General features: G+C 32.2%; 2 protein-coding genes, 1 long non-coding RNA gene and 1 other non-coding gene across 5 annotated transcripts; 2 read left to right on the top strand and 2 right to left on the bottom strand.

The window, feature by feature from the left end:
• The first annotated feature begins 34 nt into the window (after positions 1-34).
• On the top strand, positions 35-171 carry LOC148253551 (small nucleolar RNA snoR138). The gene has a single exon (XR_015812984.1). It is a non-coding gene; the product is annotated as a small nucleolar RNA snoR138 (small nucleolar RNA).
• Positions 172-6,357: 6,186 nt separating this feature from the next.
• Positions 6,358-7,992, bottom strand: LOC110814963 (uncharacterized). 2 transcript variants are annotated; one of them, XM_022042561.2, is made up of 2 exons: positions 7,054-7,992; positions 6,358-6,694 (listed from the first exon to the last, which is right to left on the bottom strand). In XM_022042561.2, the coding sequence occupies exons 1-2, from the start codon at positions 7,822-7,824 to the stop codon at positions 6,575-6,577; spliced, it is 891 nt and encodes a 296-aa protein (XP_021898253.1). In that variant the 5' UTR covers positions 7,825-7,992; the 3' UTR covers positions 6,358-6,574. The 2 variants fall into 2 exon arrangements, with proteins under 2 accessions (XP_021898253.1, XP_021898254.1); XM_022042562.2 differs by having other exon boundaries at positions 6,358-6,691.
• A 1,330-nt stretch (positions 7,993-9,322) lies between these two features.
• Positions 9,323-10,820, top strand: LOC110814937 (uncharacterized). The gene is made up of 2 exons (XR_015821438.1): positions 9,323-10,367; positions 10,474-10,820. It is a non-coding gene; the product is annotated as an uncharacterized LOC110814937 (long non-coding RNA).
• A 258-nt stretch (positions 10,821-11,078) lies between these two features.
• LOC110814962 (5'-adenylylsulfate reductase-like 5) lies at positions 11,079-19,590 on the bottom strand. The gene is made up of 4 exons (XM_022042560.2): positions 19,095-19,590; positions 12,860-13,038; positions 12,100-12,224; positions 11,079-11,851 (listed from the first exon to the last, which is right to left on the bottom strand). Exons 1-4 carry the CDS (start codon positions 19,260-19,262, stop codon positions 11,427-11,429), a joined length of 897 nt encoding a protein of 298 aa, XP_021898252.1. The 5' UTR covers positions 19,263-19,590; the 3' UTR covers positions 11,079-11,426.
• Between the last annotated feature and the right edge of the window lie 458 nt (positions 19,591-20,048).

Here is a 20,048-nt window from a genome sequence, read left to right as displayed (position 1 = left end):
TGTTTTGATTTGGTTGTGTAGAGAGGAGAGTAAATTAGCCTTTAGAATAACCAGAAGGTGGAAATGAAACGACACCGTTTGGTTCAGACAGAGGCTGACAGCAAAATCGAACCAGTTTGAGGGTGAGGAACAGTCCTCCATTGATCCTTTCCTAGATTGGTTTGAATATTTCTTACTAGTGTCATGCATGTACGCATAAAAATTCTATCACTGTTTTTTTTTTTTTTTTTCTCTTAAAAGTAAATTAAAAAGTGATTAGGAGAAAATTTATAAAGCATCCATTTTAAGAAAATAAAAATAAAAAACGACCCAAAATTAGGAAGTGAAAAATCAGAAATGGGTTGAATTGAAAAGAGAGGCTGAAAAATCAGAAAGTGTCTTAAGGTTAGGGATGAATTTGTTGTATCCACCATTTCTGTTCCTTCCACTTTCTGATATTATTTAATATTTAACATTTTCTTTTTCCATTTTATATCCTATTAGTTTGTAAATCAAATTGCACAGCAATTGCAATTTAGTAATTGTTCTTCTCGTTGGGTCTGGTTTGAAATTTTTAAAGCCAAAGAAAATTGAATTTCGAAAAAGAAAACAATGAAGAACATTTTCTAAATAATAATAATAAAAAAATACTAAATTGTCAGAATTAATTTGAAACCCTAGGGAAGAATTTATTTTGATGAATTTCACAGAAGCTGCAAGGAATTTCACAGGGAAGAATATAATTCAATTTCACATGAGTAGTTTACAAATTTATGTTTTTTCAAATTTGGTACATTTTATTCTCTGTATTTTTTTTTTTTAATTTTAATCAATTTTAAATTTTTTATAAAAAGAAATTATATATAATAATAATAATTTAGGTGGTGTTCAAATCTCATAATGTGATCTTCTCCACAAACTTGCAGTTGTAAATATAAGTATCTTATCTTTCACGTGAACATCTGATGTGCACCATTAAACAACCATATATATATATGTGTGTGTGTGTGTACATATATATATATATATATATAGAGAGAGAGAGAGAGAGAGATTATTATTATTATATTTGTATATGATAAAGTTTAAAATAAGAGCAAGTTAGCCGGCAATAGTAATGGCGCTTGTTGAATGTGTTGGCCGCAATAATAATTGCTGTTGCCATCCTTTCCATAACTTCACCTTCAAGCCTCTGCTAACCTCAACCAAACATTTACGTGCCCAGTAGGACCAATCCCCAAATATCTTCAGTTCCCCCAGTTTTAATGTGAGCATATTTTGGTTATCTTGTTCATTTTTAGTAATATACATATATATATCTACTAATTAAATGATATACATATATTAATTATATCTAAATAAACATATTTAAAGAACAATAGTTTAATTTTAAACTCATGATCTTATAAAATAATACACCCACTAATTACTAAATTAATTATACGACTAACAATTCAATGAGACATTTTTTAATATGCAAAGTTGGGAATATGAGTAGATAGTTGACAATTATAGCATAGTTGTGCTATAGTAATCTCAAGTTAATACAATAATATCAATCTCCTTTAGGACTATAAATCCCAAAAGTAGTTTCATATTTCTTTAGAAGATGACTTTCATCATATATGTGACATCATATTAAATCTTCACCACAATTAAGTCATTGTTTGGAGCACTTATAGTTTTTGCTATTAGTCTTAAAAATGCTCTCAAATTAGATCAGGTTCTTGGCATCATCGTAGATATTCCAATAAAAAAAACTTACTGGGTAGATCATTTTTTTTTTTGTTCAACTGCGTCATGGCTCTAAAACCAAACAATAAGGAGTTAAATATTTAACATTAATAAGTCAAACATGATATATCAATCACCACCAACTTATAATGTACATATCAAGTAAGTAACAACTCTTGTGTTTTCAGTGAGATTTGAATTCATGACTTTTAAGTAAAATATAAGAATTTTAACTACTAAACTACCGTATCGGTGAAAATAATTTTTTTATCATTTTATGTATAAATTTCTAGTAAAAAGTAAAATTATTTTCTAAAACTTACATGTTATAGTTTTTAAATTTAAACTTATTTTGGTTTCAGACAATTAATAAGAATATTTTATTTTTTACTAAATTTTTGTAAAAGTACTTTTGAAACCCAAAAACTAAAAGTTATTTTCGCTAAACATGCAACTTTTATTTTTTAAAAAATATTAAATCGTAAGTAGTAAATTATAACTAGTAAATTATAAGATTAACTTAACACCCTGACCTTATTATTGTCGTTGGTAGAACAAGAAATCAAATCTCATCGCATCAACCGTGTTATATCCCGGGAGGAGGAGGGATAAACTCTACCATTTTTACCGCACACACAAATACACATGAAAAATACAGGACATATATAAATGTGTTTGTGTTTGTAATATATATATATATATATATGTATGTATGTATGTATGTATGTATGTACAAAATGTTTTCCTCCGAGTATGTGTATTTATTGAATAGCAAGCACCATCAAGTTGGACTACCACCATCCTTACAGAATTCTTTATATAAATATATATATATATATATATGTTAATAGTTGTAATCTGACATTTAATTGATAATTAATTACACGAAAAGCAAAACAAAATTCACATGGGCAGATGGTACGATTGAAGATTCCAAATTCAGTATCATGATTATCGTAAAAATGTTGGCCACATGACAAACAATCCATGGAACCCACCCACCACCATCACAATCATGCACTGTGCACGGTGAACGGTGAACATTCCTCTCCATCTTCCAATTTTCTTTTTTTCTTGTTTCATTGCAAAATTATTAAATTAGTTTGAATTACTAAATTTGTTTCATACTCATCATAATCTATTTTCCGATATTTTCTTACTATTTCACATATACTTTTAAAATTTTAATTTTTTCAAAAAATAAATAGTTAACATAATAACCGGATCCAAAAATTAATTCAAGATAATTTTTTTTTTCAGTTATTAAATATATAAATAATTAAAAAATTATTTCAATTTAAATTTTATTAAATTTTTGAGGAAAAAAATGAATTATGGATGAAATTGAAAATAATTTTGGAGCAAACGGGTAAAATTTTGAATAAGAGATGTATTTTTAAAAGAAAACTTGAAAACATAAGGTAAAATCGTAAAAAAGAAAAATTTAATCACGCGAGACGGGTTATTCAGCAACCACGACAACCCTGAGCTCGCTGCGTGGAAAAACACATTAACATCGGCACCACACGAGTAATCTGACGGTCTAGATCACGTCCCGCGCGTACGGACGACTCAGATAGGTTTTCCCTTCGTGTACGATTGAACAGTCGATTCAATCCGATTGTGCGGTCCAGATTCATTCCATGTATAAGAGAGATCCAACGGACAGGAGAGAGCCACTTGTCCCCGCACAGACGATCCAGATCAACATGGAGATGATATTTAAATATCGCATTCTAAGGAACCTTAGCCCTAGCCGCACCAGTCCTTGCTGGAGAAGAAGAAGAAGGGCGGTCAGAAAAGAAACTGACCTCTGTTACTGCCGCACTAGAGCCACAGTCGATGCTAAAGTAGATACTTTTTTCCCCCTTCCCGTTTGGAATTCAATCTCAAGCCTCTATATGGCCATGTCGGAGCTAACAGATCGACGGGTGAGTCAAAAATTGCGGGCAAAGCTCGGTCGAGCCACCGCGGCCAAAATCTGAAACTCTCTCCGATTACCCCTTTCCCATTTTTTATTTTACGCGATTATTTGACCACCATGTTAACCATCTTTTTCCGGTGCAGGTTAGCCAAAGAGGAACCCTAGCCGTGGAGGAGGACCGGCGGAGTCGCTGCACCTGGAGACCCCCTCCCGACCAGTAGGTTTTGATTTTTTTAACTTTTTTGACCAAACGAAGTTCCCTGACGTATTTTTCATAAGTATACGTGTAAAATCGGCATAAATTGATCGAAACTGGCTAGGTCGAGGTGAACCGCTGCCTTGGGCGGTGGAGCCGACGCTGGAGCACGGCGGCGCTGCCTTGTTGAAACCCTAAAATTTGTCAGAAAAATTTGTCAATACTGATTTTGGCCTTTTGGGATATTTTTGGGTACATAATGAGTATTTTAATTTTCGTAGAAAAATAATCAGGAAACCCAATGACCGTGAGGAGGCGTAGTAGATAACACGATGTTTCGAAACCCGATCTACTAAGAATCTTTTTCCCTATTTCCTATTACGATAAATTGATGCTTAAATAATCTAAAATATTGTATTTTGTAAAAATTAAAAAAATTCTAAATATAATTACATGTCACTAGTGGAGTCAGAACCGATCAATTCATATTTACCCTGATTCACTGTTTTTTTTTTCTTGTACTATTTAATTTGCTTATTGTTATATTATGCATACTAAATTAATGGTTTTAATTATTTTCTCGGTTGTTTGGTTTACCTCATTGCACATTCTCCTTTTCTGGTTTGTCATGCAATAAATGTCTCAATTATATTATTGATGTACGTAACGCTTATTTGTATGATTTATCATTAATCTGGAAACATAAAATATTAGCATGTAATTGATAACTGGTTTGTGTTGGGATTCCATGTAAAAAAAGCTTAATGGATACCTTGGAAAAAGTTAGATGAACCTGGTACATAGATAATCTTACTGTGCGCATTATTTCACTCAGACAGAGCTGAGAAGTCCTATACCGGAAGAGTTTGGAAGATATGGTTCACCTTCATACTGGACGGGGTATCGAAATGATGATATGTTTGACGCCTATTACAAGATGGGTTATGAAAAAAGGCCAAGTTAATTGACAAATTTAGATATTAGGTTCACAGGTAGGGGAATATTCCTATAGACCCTCAGTGGTTCCAGTAAGCAGGTAAAAAGGAGAATTGTTGATCTCGTTTACTTGTACATAAAATTATAATGTCATATGAATATTTATCTTATTAGGTTGATTTTGGTAAACTCGTAGCGGTGAGTATGAAATAAACGTTTTAATTTTAAATGAATTTACTTAAAGTAAGGCCTCTGTTAGTTATTTTGTGATTTTTACTAACCTTTCGTTTTTCGCATCAGTGATTAGTGTAATATTCTTACTAAGCTTGTATAACTCACCCTTATATTAACTATTTCAAATCAAGAAATCCACAATATAGATCCCGATCAATAAGAGGGTTGTGAGTAGTTTAACTCTCGAATCTCATCAAGTACTAGTAGAAGTTAACACCTTAGGACATTTATTTATCTATTTTCAATAATTTAATTGTTTGTTTTATGAATCGCTGTAGAATAAATATTCCAGTAACTCTATTAGACATTCTAATTTACTGTGTAAGAAATGTAAATCCTAACTTTATCGTTTACTTACGCATTTAAAATATTAATTCATTTACTTTAAATTCCAGTCTTTTTACAGTTAAAGCATATTATAAATATTAAAAAATAGAAATTTAATTTTTAATTATTTGAAAATTTAAAATCAATTATTTTTTTAAAATATTCAAATATAACTTAACTATCTTATTTTTTTAAATTAAAAAACTATACTTTTAAGATAAAAATAAAACAATTAGGATCAAATTATAAAACAAAAAATTAAGAATTAAATTATAATGAACACTGGATTTTAGAAACTAAATGCATATCTCACTTTTGTAATGTTTGGTTTTATTGATTCGATTTTTTATTTTAGAGATGTTCACATAACTCCAACATGTTATATAATATATGAGTTCTAAAATGAAAAAAAAAAAAGAAAATTTCATATGAGGTTAAAAATAATTTAATAAATGAAGACAATAAAAAGTACCAAATCGGTTTGACATTTGCAAGATCAATAATGGCTTTGACAAGTTGGTCATGGTTCAATAAATCTAATTTGGATGGCTTTGGTTGTACACTCCATTCCTTTCATTGCTTATAAAAAATATCTTAAAGATTTCAAGAAATTATATATATATATATATAGATATATAGATATATATATATCGTGGCCAAGTTGACATCTAATGATTATTAATATTGTAACTTATATATTTTGTGTATTGTCAACTAGATTTTTTTTTTTAAAAAAAATTAATTAGTCCCTTTATTTCCACATGCATCAAAATAATGCTTACACACTTTATATATATATATACACACACACTAAATTTGGGTTAACTTCCACGTTTGTGTGGGCAACCTCACCACATTATAATAGAGGATTAGATACTTCAAACTCCCATGTATAAGTTTTTAATTAAATTAGGCAGTGCTTGATTAATACACAAATCACTAAAAGCCAACTATAAAGTTATTGCCAAACTTTTAATTAAGTGCCTTTAATATCTAATCTATACATAATTACTAATAAACTCAAACATTAACAAACGCACCCTAACATGCAAATCCCTTTTATATATATATATACACACACAAACACACACGCATAGGTAGCATATTATTATGTACAAAACTGAAAAGACCCTATTTGACTAATTGATTAATTAATAATAAATCCACAAAAAACTAGCTTAATTATTTATTTAACTAATTAATCCATCACAGCCAGCTCCATCCAATTCCAATATTCCATTGCCTTAAAGACCATCATAGTGAGCACCAATTGATATTGGAGCTCTGTTTATGGGCACTCCTCTTACTGCAAAAATTGCTTCATTCAGCTTGCTTGCCTGCTGCACCACTTGCTTAATCCTCTGCTAAAAACAAAAGAATCCCATAATTAATCATAATATACTTAAATTAATCTCCCTGCAAAATACAAAATTAGAAAAAAAAAAAAAAAAAAAAAAAGTTAAACAACTTCTAACCCAGATGAAAATAAACAGGCAGAAGTTCCCAGATGCAAAATACAATTCCATTATGTGCGATCTTAATGAAATGAGTAATTAATCTAAAAATTTAGAAAAGTCAACTACTATTTACTTGAATAGATGATTTTAGTTTGAGTTGTCTTGTGTTTTCAGTCTGTGTTGTGCTACGATTGATGTATATAGAATGAAATTCTAATAAAAAATCTAAAAATTATGAAAGAACGGAGTGAAGAATTTGTAAAAACCTTGTCATCATAAATCTCAAACCTAAGCTTCTGGGTGTGCTGCAGCTGTTTGTTTCTGTGATTATTAGTTCCCAAAATAACAATAAACATGGTAGCAGCTGCAACCCCAAACGAGCAAATAGCTCCAATCCCAGTCAAACTCCACTTCCACAAGTCAAACCCACCATCGTTACCATCACAACAATCCAACTCATCCCGTTCCCCTTTCACCCCCTTTCGGGGACTACTACCACAGATCTTACTCTCCATGGTCTGATCACTATCAAATTTGAGTGGAACACTGTCAATCTGAGGCAGAATCACTCTACCCACAGCGGCTCTCGGCGAGCCAATTTTCATGTCGGCTAATTGATCATTTTCCTTCTTCTCAATTTTCATGTCGGCTAATTGGTCCTTCTCCTTCTTCTTGAAGAAAACCTGCGAAACCCCATCTTGATCAGACTCAGCTTCAACAGATCCCATCATTTTCGGAGGAGGGTTGATGATGATCTGATCGGCGGAGGGTGGTGTCGGTTGGGTAGGCAGGTTAGTGATTTGTTTGGGAAACGACGCCGTATGATGATCATCATCAGGGAGGAGGGGAAGGCGAACAATTTGATTAGGGATGGAAGGAGGTGAGGAAGGACAGATGAAGTAATCCATGTTCAACATGGATTTAGGTTGGGTATTATCTCGTTTACCCACAAAGTTTTTTGGTTGAGGGTGATCCCGATCTTGATCGAAATCGATGAAGCCATCAGTGGGGAGGAATTCCCACTCGTCAAGATCCATTGTTTTTTGGATTAAATCTTTTGGATTTTGGCAAGTGGGTATTAATAGATGGGTGTGTGGGATTACTGGGTGAGAGTTTTGACGGAGTAATTTTGACGAATGAGAAGAAGACGAGTGGGAGGAGGAGGAAAGGCCACCATGATGATGGTGTTTCGGTTCTCTCTAGCTTTCTGGAGTGAGAGATTGAAATTTGAAACCCATTTTAAGGGAAATCAGAAATTAAAAATAATAAATTATTGACAATTTCTTTTGTTATTTTTTTTAAATATTTTTATAAAGAAGAGCTTATCCTTGTAAAAGCTGACAAAAGGGCGGGCGGTCCCACCGGGACCCACCGAAGAAGAGAATTCCTTCAGAGATGGGCTTCCTTGATATTTCTTTTCAATTATTAATTGGAATTTTTTTTTATAAAAAAAAAAATAATAAAAAATAGTTTAAAAAATCAAGAGGTTGATTAAGATATCATTAATTTTGAACCTTTGGATAACTTTTAATTTTTTTTTTTGAAAATCACATAGAAAATTATTTTAATTAATATCAAATCATAATTATAATTTTTGAAATAAGCAACCGGATTAGATATAATTTGGGATAATCTAATCTAATTATTTTAATTTGGTTGAAATAAGTTTTTTAAGAGTAGAAATATAAAAATGAAATTTTAAAAAGAAAGAATAAAGGGTTGCTTGTAGAAGTTTGCTTTGGAATGAAAAGGAGTGGGGTAGGTTTTGTTTGAAGGATTAAAAATGAAAGTGAAAGGCTCTTACAACTGTCCATAGACTGGTATCTTTATTGTGTGTATATGTATATACCTCTATTCATTAGATTCCTTTTATGTGTTATATACATAATATAAATTTTTATAATTATATAAAATACAACATAAATGTCTGAAAAATTACAACAAAATAAATTTAATTAAAAAATAAGAGAACACAGCCCGTTAATAAATAAATTATAAAAAATTTTTATCATAAAATTCTTCGGTATATATATAAAATATCCTTAAAAATAAAAACATATATATATATATATATCACAAAATAAACATAAAATATTTCAGGTTACATTATTTTATGTTAATATAATTATATAAGAATAAAAAATTATTACATCTTAATTTTTAGTTAAAAATGTACATAATATATGAAATGTGAAAAAAAAATACAATCGACAATTTATATAATGTACAACTTTTTTTTGAGTTTGTAACTAACATAATTGTATAATCACATTTTATTTTTATACTTAAAATATTTAAATAGATAATTATTATATATTATTATCAAATTAAGTAATTACTTATATTATTATGCTAATATTAATTTAAAATATTCAAAATTTATTTTTACATTTAAAATAAATAAGTAAATTATATATCGTTATAATTAAATATATAAATATTTCAAAAATTAAATGTTAATTGTTGATTTTACATAAATATATATATATATATACATATATATAATTTTTAGGTCTACAAGCACAAAAATTTTGACTTTATGTTTTCTTGTAGTGGACCCTACAATTCAAAGTGAAACCAAACACGTAGATGTTTGGAGTCTTGTCTTATGGGAAAACGAAGATGCACAGTTCCAACCCCCAACTAAAATACACTGCATCCTCCTCCTGTCTCTGTACCTACTATTCATTTTCTTTTTTAAAAATTTATTATTATTTTACCATCATGTTCTAAATTTAATTCCAAATAACTTTTATTATAATTTAATCGTTAGTTTATAATATTTTTAAACCAATAAGAATTATATTGTATTAAATTTTTAATTTTATTTCAGATATAAACCTTTTTTTTATCTATTTTTTAGTTAATTCTTTTTAACCAGTTTAATTCAACACATCTCATTGAATAAAAGAAAAAGGAGAAATGAAAAAAGATCAAACGAAGCCCGTCAAACAAGCCCATTAACAAACAATATAAAACGACGCCGTCCCAAGATTAAAAGAGGAATAAGGAAGGAGATGAGACTTCCGTGACGTTAGGCCGCAAAATCCGTTCCGTCTTAATGAAGATGAAGCGAAGAAATAGGAAAACCCCTCGGGTTTTCAAAAGGAAGAATCGAGAAGAGACAGGATGATGAAGAGACGCATTAACTCCATAAATTAAAGTTGAAGACGAATATATATGACAATTAAAATTGAAGATTGCAATGAAATCGAGTTTAGTTTATGATAATGTGCAGGAAGATGAAAGCGGTGGAAGTTAATGATTAAAAGATGGAGAAGAGCAGTGGTTTACCATCATTGAATGATTTTTGTAATCGGTCAAGCAAGAGCAATGGTGAAGAAGAAGAAGAAGAGGAGAAGCATTTGGAGTGCAACATCTGCTTTCAATCTCCCAAAGAAGCAGTTGTGAGCTTCTTGCGGTCACCTTTTCTGCTGGCCTTGTCTATATACATGGCTCCATTTTTACTCGCTAGCACATCAATGTCCCGCATGCAAATCTCCAATTCATCACCAGAAACTGATTCCTCTTTGTGCAACAGCCGGCGGTTCTTCTCACTCAATACCAATTTATATTTCAGGTTCGTTTCGTAGCCCTAAATCAAATCAAACCAAACTAAATTAGTCAGTTTACTTTAATTGTTTTCAGTTTACATGAAATTTTAACTTATAAACCCTAATTACCAGGCACTGAAATCCCTAGCCGTCCAACGCGGCAAAGATCAGAAATTTCTCCACCTTGCCCATCTGGTGCAAATATTTTCAATGGCAGCCAACTCAGATTGATTGCGAGGGAATTTCCACGTTGGATTGACAACCTGATTATTATTCTGCTGTGTGGAGTTCTGTTGCTAGCCTTAATTGTATTGCAGTCAAGTTCCTTCCAGACGCAGTGTTACCTTTTCTTGTTTGTTCTTTGTACGCTGGTGGCAAGTGAATTCAGAGTTGCCGGTTGATTGACATACGAAAATACTAAACCTTGTCTTGAACCATTTTGTGATTCTATTTAAGGTCTCTAAATTTGGGTTTTGAAAGTGCATTGGAGGTTTAGGGTTTTCAATTTGCAAATAAGGAAATAGAACAAAAAACTGCTTTCTATCAAGCAAGCTCCATTCATGCCCAAGCATCGATGGAGAAAAATATCTATTTTTCTATCTAACATAACATGTTGAACTCATAATTCATTAGATATTTTTTATGATCGTCAATTATATATCATAAGTAAATTGTTTCTAGTTGTAAGTTTAACTTCCTGGTGTGAGAGAGGGAGTGAGAAAAGAGAGAGAGAGAGGTTCGACAAGCTTACATTCCACTGTTGTGCAGAATAGAGATGTTCCACTACTTGACAAATAATATACATAGAAGAAAGGAAAAGATAGAAAAACAAGCTGTTCTCAAATTTACATGCTTGTTTGTAACCCCACAACTCCCTCCCCCCGGCCAAAAAACCGAAAAACCCAACTCAAACAGATACATCTCAACTATCATTACTATCAATAAATTCAAGATTAGAGAGAAAAAGATTTAGAAAAAAGATGAGAAGAGGACTACCTGTCCAACACCATCAATACATACCATTTCATTAATTATGCTCTTTGCTACCCTCAGTGTTTGGCTCATAATATTGAATTTCAGTTACTCTAAGAAGATGACCTCGCCGATGATGGTTCACCCAGAGACACTGAAGCCAGGGAAGATGCCCAAACCCGCGCATTTTTGGCACCTGCATGGAAGTTCCTGGTCTTGCAGAATCTTAACTTCGTCCAAACCCTCCTCACATCAATCATGTTAAGTACCCGTTCAAATAATTGGTTTGTCTCACCAAATATTTCCAAGTTCAGATGGGGAACATATGAGAACCAGAATGCTTTAAGACGTGATAACACCTCCGGGAATATAGACATAAGCACTTTTACAATAAGAAAGAGCATGGTATATACCAAATAAGGTTCCTTCTTCATTATGCCCTTTGTAGATGATCCACTCCATAACTGCACAGTCGATTTATTGCTATCTGCCAAACTCATTAATTCATCTTCAGCAAGATATTGAATGGGTTGAAGTCCTGAAAGTGAATCATAACAAATATTATGTAAATGATTTAACAAAACAATGGTGTTAGGAACTCAACCACTGAGCTTTAAATTACTTTTTTTCATTTTCTATGCTGCCATTAGCCTGAAGCTGTTAATAATGAGTTTGCATAGACAATTTCTTGTAAGAAAGTCATAGGTTAACATGTGTATACAGCTGGAGCAGAAAAAAGAGAAGAGGAGAACAAACTAAGGCTTAAGGAGTAAGGAGAATGGTTACCGGTGGTTTTCTCATAAAACTGTACAAGGGAGAGAAGATCCTTCGGACCGCGATAACGCACCCTTGATGTCTGGTTTACAACTAAAATGGACGGCAAGCTATGAATTCCATATCTAGAAAACACACTGCAAGAAATACACCAACATAGTTATTGGTAGGCAAAAGACTGTATCGACTACAGCAAGAAACTCCCCGTGCACTATTAAGAGAATTGTGATAAACGAGAAACCTACTTTGTAACACCCAAGGCCGTTACATACTTTAGGTTGAAAGTGTAAAATTTAAAATTAAATAAAAAAAAAGAAACTAAATGGTTGAAAATGAGGGATGCACCGAACTCCTAGAACATCTGCAAGAAAGTCATGATTTTCACCACATGCAGACAAAAGGACCAACACAAGATAAGCAATGAATTTTTTTTTTTTTGAAATAACAAGATAGGCAATGAATGATTGAAACAACCTATTTAATATCGGAAAAATGCTGTGTGCAAGATGTTCCCAATATTTACACTACCCAGCAAACCATAAGCTGAACTGAATCTAATGATACAAGGATAGCATTAAACCATAAACAATGGATTGCATCAAAAATCTCACTATCACTTCTTACAAATAACAAACATGGTACCTGTGCCCACTTAATTTGAATATCTTTTTTGAGTTCCAAAATCAATCCAAGTACGTTATTTTAAAAATACGTAAGAAAATAACCCAATTATACGCACAATGAATAGCAAGTCAAGTAAGTGGCTCCATACCTTGGCAAAGCAACTGATTGTTCAACTGCCAAATGTTCTATTTGGGGAAACATCGAGCTAAGGACTTCAAACTTGGGATGCATATTACGAGAAAATGGGCACCAGGATGCATAAAAAAGTACAGAAATATAAGCTTTCTGCTTGGAATTCATAACTCTGTCTAGGAAATTGCCATCCACCTTAAGGAAAAAAATGCAAAGAAAATACACATAAATGTTAACAAACTTGTCATTTACCTAATCAAAAATAGCAAGCCTAATAAAATTTGAATCATTTGGGAAAATAAATCTCATACATCTCATTAGAGAATCACCACTAATAGCATGGTATAAATATATGGTACTAAAATAAATAGACATAAAAGTGATCATAAGATGCAAGCTTTAGCGAGTCCACATTGACAAGCATGATAACTGTACAGTGGATACCATAAAGTACAAGCAGAAAGTCACAAAAGTTGAATTTATTTAGAAACTAATAAACAAGGTTTTTAATAAATTAAAATCGAGAGGCATGAGAATCATAAAAACCAAATAGTATTTTCAGTTGCTGCAAAGGAAGGCAATCAAGGGAACTTAGTTATTTTTTCAAATGCTTGCCACTGAAATTATTTCTCATGCCCCTCTTTGACTTCATCCACCTTTTTCAAGCCACAAAGCTTTTGGTGTTTGCATAATATGATTCATATGGTATGAGTAATAACTTACTGGTTTTAGATAGTTCAGCAACACATGTATTAACTTTTTAAACATAAATTGTTTATTACTTGCCACAACTTTATGCTGTTTTTTTAAATAAATATTGTTAGCTAGCATTAGGTTATTGTTTCATAACCTTTTTGGAGATAAGAGTACTTGGACAAACATGTTCAAATAATAATCTAAACTCACAATGTGAGACCCATACAACTAAAAATCCAAGTAACAAGACAACAAGAGCCCCTATACAAAAGTATTTACAAATCAGTTAGTGCATCCAAAACCCTCCCAAAATCATCTCATCCATACATATCATGCTCAAGAACAAGAGTCCTAAAAGTAGCTAACCATCTATCTCTAATTTTACCAATGTCCCTTGCACACCCATAGAACACTCTATTGTTTCTCTTTGGTGTCATATACGTAATACAAATGTTTTTTATTTAAAAAAGAAAAAGACAACAAGAGCATGTTTGGAATTTTAATTGGCTTTCTTTTTGGCAAAAGGCAAACATATAGGAAAAGATAATAAAATAGTGTACAAACGCAAACAGGGATCATCACACAACAACCTCGAAACCACAAGGAAACAAAGGAAAAGGAAAATCAGTACAAGAACAACAACCCAGTCTCTTTGTGAAATACCTAAAGAAACACCTGAAAAGGCCATGAACTCCAACTCAAACAGACGCCAAGAAAACTAATCTGTTCCATGACAAAAGAGCAGATAGGAGTCAACCTTCGGAAAGTCCAGCATTGCTTTCCAACGAAAACATTCACTACCCAGTGAAAACAACCCCTTCTCCAAAACATTGTCTGATCCTTTTACTCATGAAGACACCAAGAGATGGGGGACAAACACAACTCAATATAAAATCCCATAAAGCAGCCCAGTCTCCAAGCCAGACCACATCAAAATGGAGAATCTGGTCAACGCATGATTCAGATAGACTTATTCACAAGCCCAATGGCATGCTCAAGCCCATGAATCAGGCCCACAATTTAGGGGGCTTGGACATATATTTTCAACTTGCAGGCCAAGCTAGATACAAAATTTGGGCAGGAAAACTTAAGGTAAAGCCTAGGACCTATCAATTTATGCCTCACCCAACTCAATTCCAAAATATATTTTATATTTTTTCACTTTGTTATCTTTAATATACATTACTCAATATTTAATTAAATTATAATTTTTATTATTTCCTAACCCTAACACACAGACGACAGTATTCTTCCTTCCTCTTTTCTTTCCATCACCAACATCATCTATTCTACCACCGCTACTCCATAATCATCACTCATCATCCATTCCACCAGCATTGCTCTGGTTCCTCTTCAAGCTTCAATAGCTGGAGCTCTGCTTCAGACTTCAAGTTCAGTTGCAGCTACTTTGTTTTCGTCTTTAAGCCTTTTACATTGCCTTCATTTAAGTGCCACTCTCTCTCCATTGCTAGTGGTTTGCTGCTCGTTTAGTCTTTGATGATCAGCTTTCACGAATCTTTCCTCTTCTTATTCAAAATTTTTGTCTTGTTTTTGTGTTTGGTGGGTAATTTTCTACTCTGCAATTGTGCATAGTCTTTTTTGTAAAGGTTAGATTGTCATTAGTAGGCTGGTCTCTAGTTTCAATTTGAAAAGACTAAAGGAGATCAAGCAAAGAACATCAATTCATCAGGTTTTCTAATCATTAAGGTGTCTCTAAAAATCAAACTTATCAAGTTTTGAGTCTCCCAAATGGGTCGAGACTCGAAGACAGGGCATTATTATGCCTGGACAAGCAGTGCGAGTGATTGGACAAAGAAGAATCGCCCAAGTATATTCCCAAAATAAAATACGGTTGCCATCCCCAAAACTTAGCAAAGAAGAGCAGAAAAAGAAGCATAAACCTAAGATATGTTTCCCGAGGTCTCCTGTATGTCATAATATTCCTGATCCTAAAATACCATCCATTCTGGCGCATATACTTACTCTTAATCACCACAGTTCACAAAGAAAAAGATTTCATAGGAAAATGCCAAAGACACATAGCCAATTAGACAAGTCCTTCGACATTGTGTTCTCAAACCTATGACCTGCATCCTTCCTTGAGAGAGAGCACAGATGCCACCTAACAAGGTGATCTCTCATTATCTTCCTGCAACCAACCATATGAAATTCCTCATAGAATTCTCAAGTCTATTAGAGACAACCACAGATTTTAGAAAGAGAAAGATAATATAGAGGAATACCTTTTTTTTTTTTCGGAAATAGTATATGAGACCCTTGGTATTTTGGTTTTAGGTCAACCAATGCCATCTATGGAATTTCTTGCTGAATTAATTAATGTACTTAATGACTTGTAAATAAGTCTATACATGGGTGGCATCTCCTTGGTGCCTATACTTAATGAGAATACTATACTTGTCATTTCAAAAAAAGGTATAATGTGTATTCATTAATTACCGGCACCAAGGGGGTGCCAACCCATGTACAAAAGATATTTACACATAATATAGAGGGATACAATACAAACAAGCCTAAGTACTAGTGATCGGACTTCAAAAGGGAAAAAAAAAAACTTCCAACAATCAAGATGTTAGATCCAACAAAAAAGAGGAATGGTGATTTTACTAAATAAGATAACAAAGAGTGATATGCCAACTCACATACAAGCAAAAGACTCAACTTATCCCAATAAATCTCTTTAACGCAGTCATCATGGATGGAAACTACTTCAATAGCAGGAGTTAGAACAAGATTATTGAAATGAGGAAGTCAATCAATATCATCAGGATGAATAAAAGCAACTGCAACATCATCAATATTTTGTGGCATAATTAACAATTGAATTTTGATGGAGAATAGGATGACATTTTGTATCTAAACCCACCTAATTTAACTCGTCCAAAACTTATCCGATCGATTTTTTAGTTAAAGTACAAGTTCAGGTCAGGCTGGGCTCGAATTATAGGGAAAGAGGGACAGGTTTGGGCAGGTTCGGGTTTGGTCCTTCAAAACCCTTCCAAGCCCAACCACTATGTATATATCTGTATATTTTTTAATTCTTATTAATATAAAAATTAATAGATATAATCTATTATGTTAATAAATATAATTATAACTATATTTATAATATAACTAGTATATTTTTTAAATAATAATATAACTAGTATATGTTATTATATACATCAATAAATATATTTTTAATTTTTAATTAATATAAATATAATCATATTTATATTAATATAATAAAATGATCAAGTCGGGTTCTGCTTAGACAACCCACAAAGTCAACACGGTTTGAAATTTTTTTTAAAAAAAGTTCAACCTAACCTGGCCTCAAGGCAGGTTGATTTTTCTCTTTATCCCAAACCCACCCCAATATCATCCCTAGAAGAGGTTGGTTGAAGGTCTTTGGTTCTGATGGTATTGGTGGTGTAAGCTACTGCCTGGTGGTTGCCAGTGATATGAGATATGGTAGGATGTAGAACTTTTTTCTTTGGTTGATTCCTTTTTTTTTCAATATAGAAACTTTTCTTGGCCAGATGTGGTAGGAAATTTTGGAGCTATTTGTGTTTTTCTTTATGTAGTATAAAAGTGGAGAAGGTAAATATAATAGAAGTTGAGCTCCAATACCAACTAACGCAGGACAAGCAATGATTAAATTTACTCTAAAGATACTTTGGAAATAGAAGAAAATTAAATGAGAAACAAAAGAATAAAGACAAGTAAGAGGAATAGAAGAAAATTAAATGAGAAACAAAAGAATAAAGACAAGTAAGAGGAAATAAGAGACCAAGATTAGGAAGAAACTGACAGAACAAGATAGGTTAGACGAAACAATAATATGAAGAACGAATATAAAGAGAAATAATAGGTAACAAAACTCTAACAAAGAAATTCTTAATTCATCAAATGTACATTCTTCTTTTCTTAGTAGCTACTGACCTTTCTATAAACATTAGCTACAGTTAATAAAATTATAAAAAGAAACATCTAAAATGTCAGCGATAGATAGTTATACACGTTTGGGTCTGTTATTTTGGATCATTACATTTATAAGGTGGAAGATTTTGGAAATGTAAATATCTTGTACAGAGGTAGCACCCCCTTGGTGCCGTTACTTAATACTATTCTTTCTTTTTATCTCAAAAAAAAAAAATCTAAAAGATTCTAATTCTTAATCTAATATCTACATAATTTAGAAACTAAAATATCATAATTCCTAAATAACATAAATAACTTTAAAATACAAAATAATAGTTATTATCACCAAACATATCTTTGATAAAAATATATTCCAAATTACGAGTTTTTTTATTCTGCATTACTAGCTTATTTATTTATTTATTTATCAAGTTTATAACTCTGAAAATAAGCTAATTGACTAAAGCTTTTACAATTTGACAAAGTTCATACGCATGTTCTTTTTCGTGGGAGACAATTCCTACCCATTGTCATGACTCAAATTTGTTGTTTATGGCATTAATCTAAATAAATGGCAGCAAAATTTTTTTCATTACTTAAATATAGGCAATTGTCTATTTCTCAACTATCTTAATAAAAAACATATAAATCCACATTTCCTATTAGTAAGGCTTCTAGTAATGCTGGATTTTACTTTTGTACATAAGGCTTTTAGTAATGGGGGAGTTTACTTCAAAATAAAATCCGTGTGAATGAATAACTTCAAAATTTTTTCATTCGTAGTTTGTCGAGTAAGATTAAGAATGATTCCTGTGAATAGCCAAAGCAGAAGAGTGTGTATTTTTTGGAATGCCTCTTTTCTAACTTACCCAGCGCAAAATCTTCGAAAATGCCAAACCTTCTTGTCTACAAAAAGAACCTTTTTCTACCACAACATTAGTGGCTTTTGCTTATCCTATAAACTCCCGGGTAGCTAGTTCTTAGTTAACAGTCCTAGACCTCCTATAATGCTCGAAAAGAAAAAGGCCATGCACAAAGAGCTGCCTAAAATTCCAAAAGAATTGTTGCCAAAACTTACAATTACTAGATTTCTTTGCTTCTCCATATCCAGGACTTAGATTTATATCTTATTGAAACAGAACAAATTTCAACTTCTTTCTTCCAAACGGTACACAACTCTTTTCTCTTCTGGTTCCTTATTAGTACCACGTGAATCCTTACAACAGAAGTCAACCATTAACAAGGATTCTGATTCTCCATTTCACAGACCACAAATTCGAGAATCAAAAGCTAGGGTTAGCGGCAAGAAACCCTCGAATGAGAAGAACAAATTCAAACACTCTCTTAACAAAACCTAACGACCTTAATTACAATAGAAACAAATATCAACAAGACCGATTATGGACAAGCCAAAGGCCGCTTGCCACCGCAAGACAACAAATCGAATCAAAAACCAAAAACGATAAATCAAAAATAAATTTCAAGAAATTAAGCTAAACCAAGCCGTCCTCGTACAGAAACTGATAAAACACATGCAATAAATAAATAAAAATAAAAGAAAAAAATACAAAAAAAAATATATATATATATATATATATATATAGAGAGAGATAGAGAGAAAAGAGAAAGCGTACCTCTAGCGGAGGAATTGGGGAGATCTCGAGAGGGCACTGAGACAAGATTCCATTCCGGAAGACATGAGATTGGTGAGGGCAAAGAGTCGGCGACGGCGAAGACGAAACGAATCGTAAATAAGACAAGAAGGTAAGAAATAGGAAGATGCCAGAGAAAGAAAAATCCATAGATAGAACGGGTGGCGAGGTGTAGCTATGGCAGGAGGTTGGGAAGACAAGGCGACGGAAATTAGGAAGAAAAAGGAAGGACAAAATCGGAATCCACGATAAAAAATGAAAAGCAAACTGATCTATTTCCTTTCTTCCTCTTTCTCTGTCGTCTGTATATAGCGTGTTTGGTGTCCGCGTTTTATACCTTATAAAATACCATTCCCTCACTGTTGTATAGATCACTAATCTCTCTCTCTCTCTCTCCCTTGGTTGTTTCTTTTATCCTCTTCTTCCCTTCACTCCTTTCTCTCTGTTTCTTTTTTCAACCATTTGTTACCTCATATTTTTGTAAGGGAGATGCTTATATTTTGTGTGTATGTATATAATTAATCATCATAATTAAATTAATTAATTAATTATAAATGCTGTTTAAGGAACAAAACTTGGATTGTTAATAGTGAAAATGGGTTAGGTGTAGCATGTCCTTGGCCAAAATTATAACTAAATACATGTGGTTGACCCACACACATTTGTTACCCCCATCAACCCCTTCTGCCTTCCTTCCCCAACTTCTATCCCTCACCCTCTTTTTTCATTTATATATTCAATTTATTTGTAATAATAATTAAATTGAGAGACCTTTTAAATTATGGATGAAATTTAATCGTACATCTTTTAAATGTGAAAATTAAATTAAATTTGTTCCACTTTCTTTCCTCTCTTGATTTCTCTTTTGAATAAATCTAAAAATAATGTGTTATTTATTTGTAAATTCACTATTAGTTTAATTAAAAAAATTTGTGC

Source organism: Carica papaya, chromosome 6 (genome assembly GCF_054855325.1).
Source record: "Carica papaya isolate Zhongbai chromosome 6, ASM5485532v1, whole genome shotgun sequence".
NCBI classification, from domain to species: domain Eukaryota; kingdom Viridiplantae; phylum Streptophyta; class Magnoliopsida; order Brassicales; family Caricaceae; genus Carica; species Carica papaya.
This window is presented reverse-complemented; position numbering and strand designations above follow the sequence as displayed.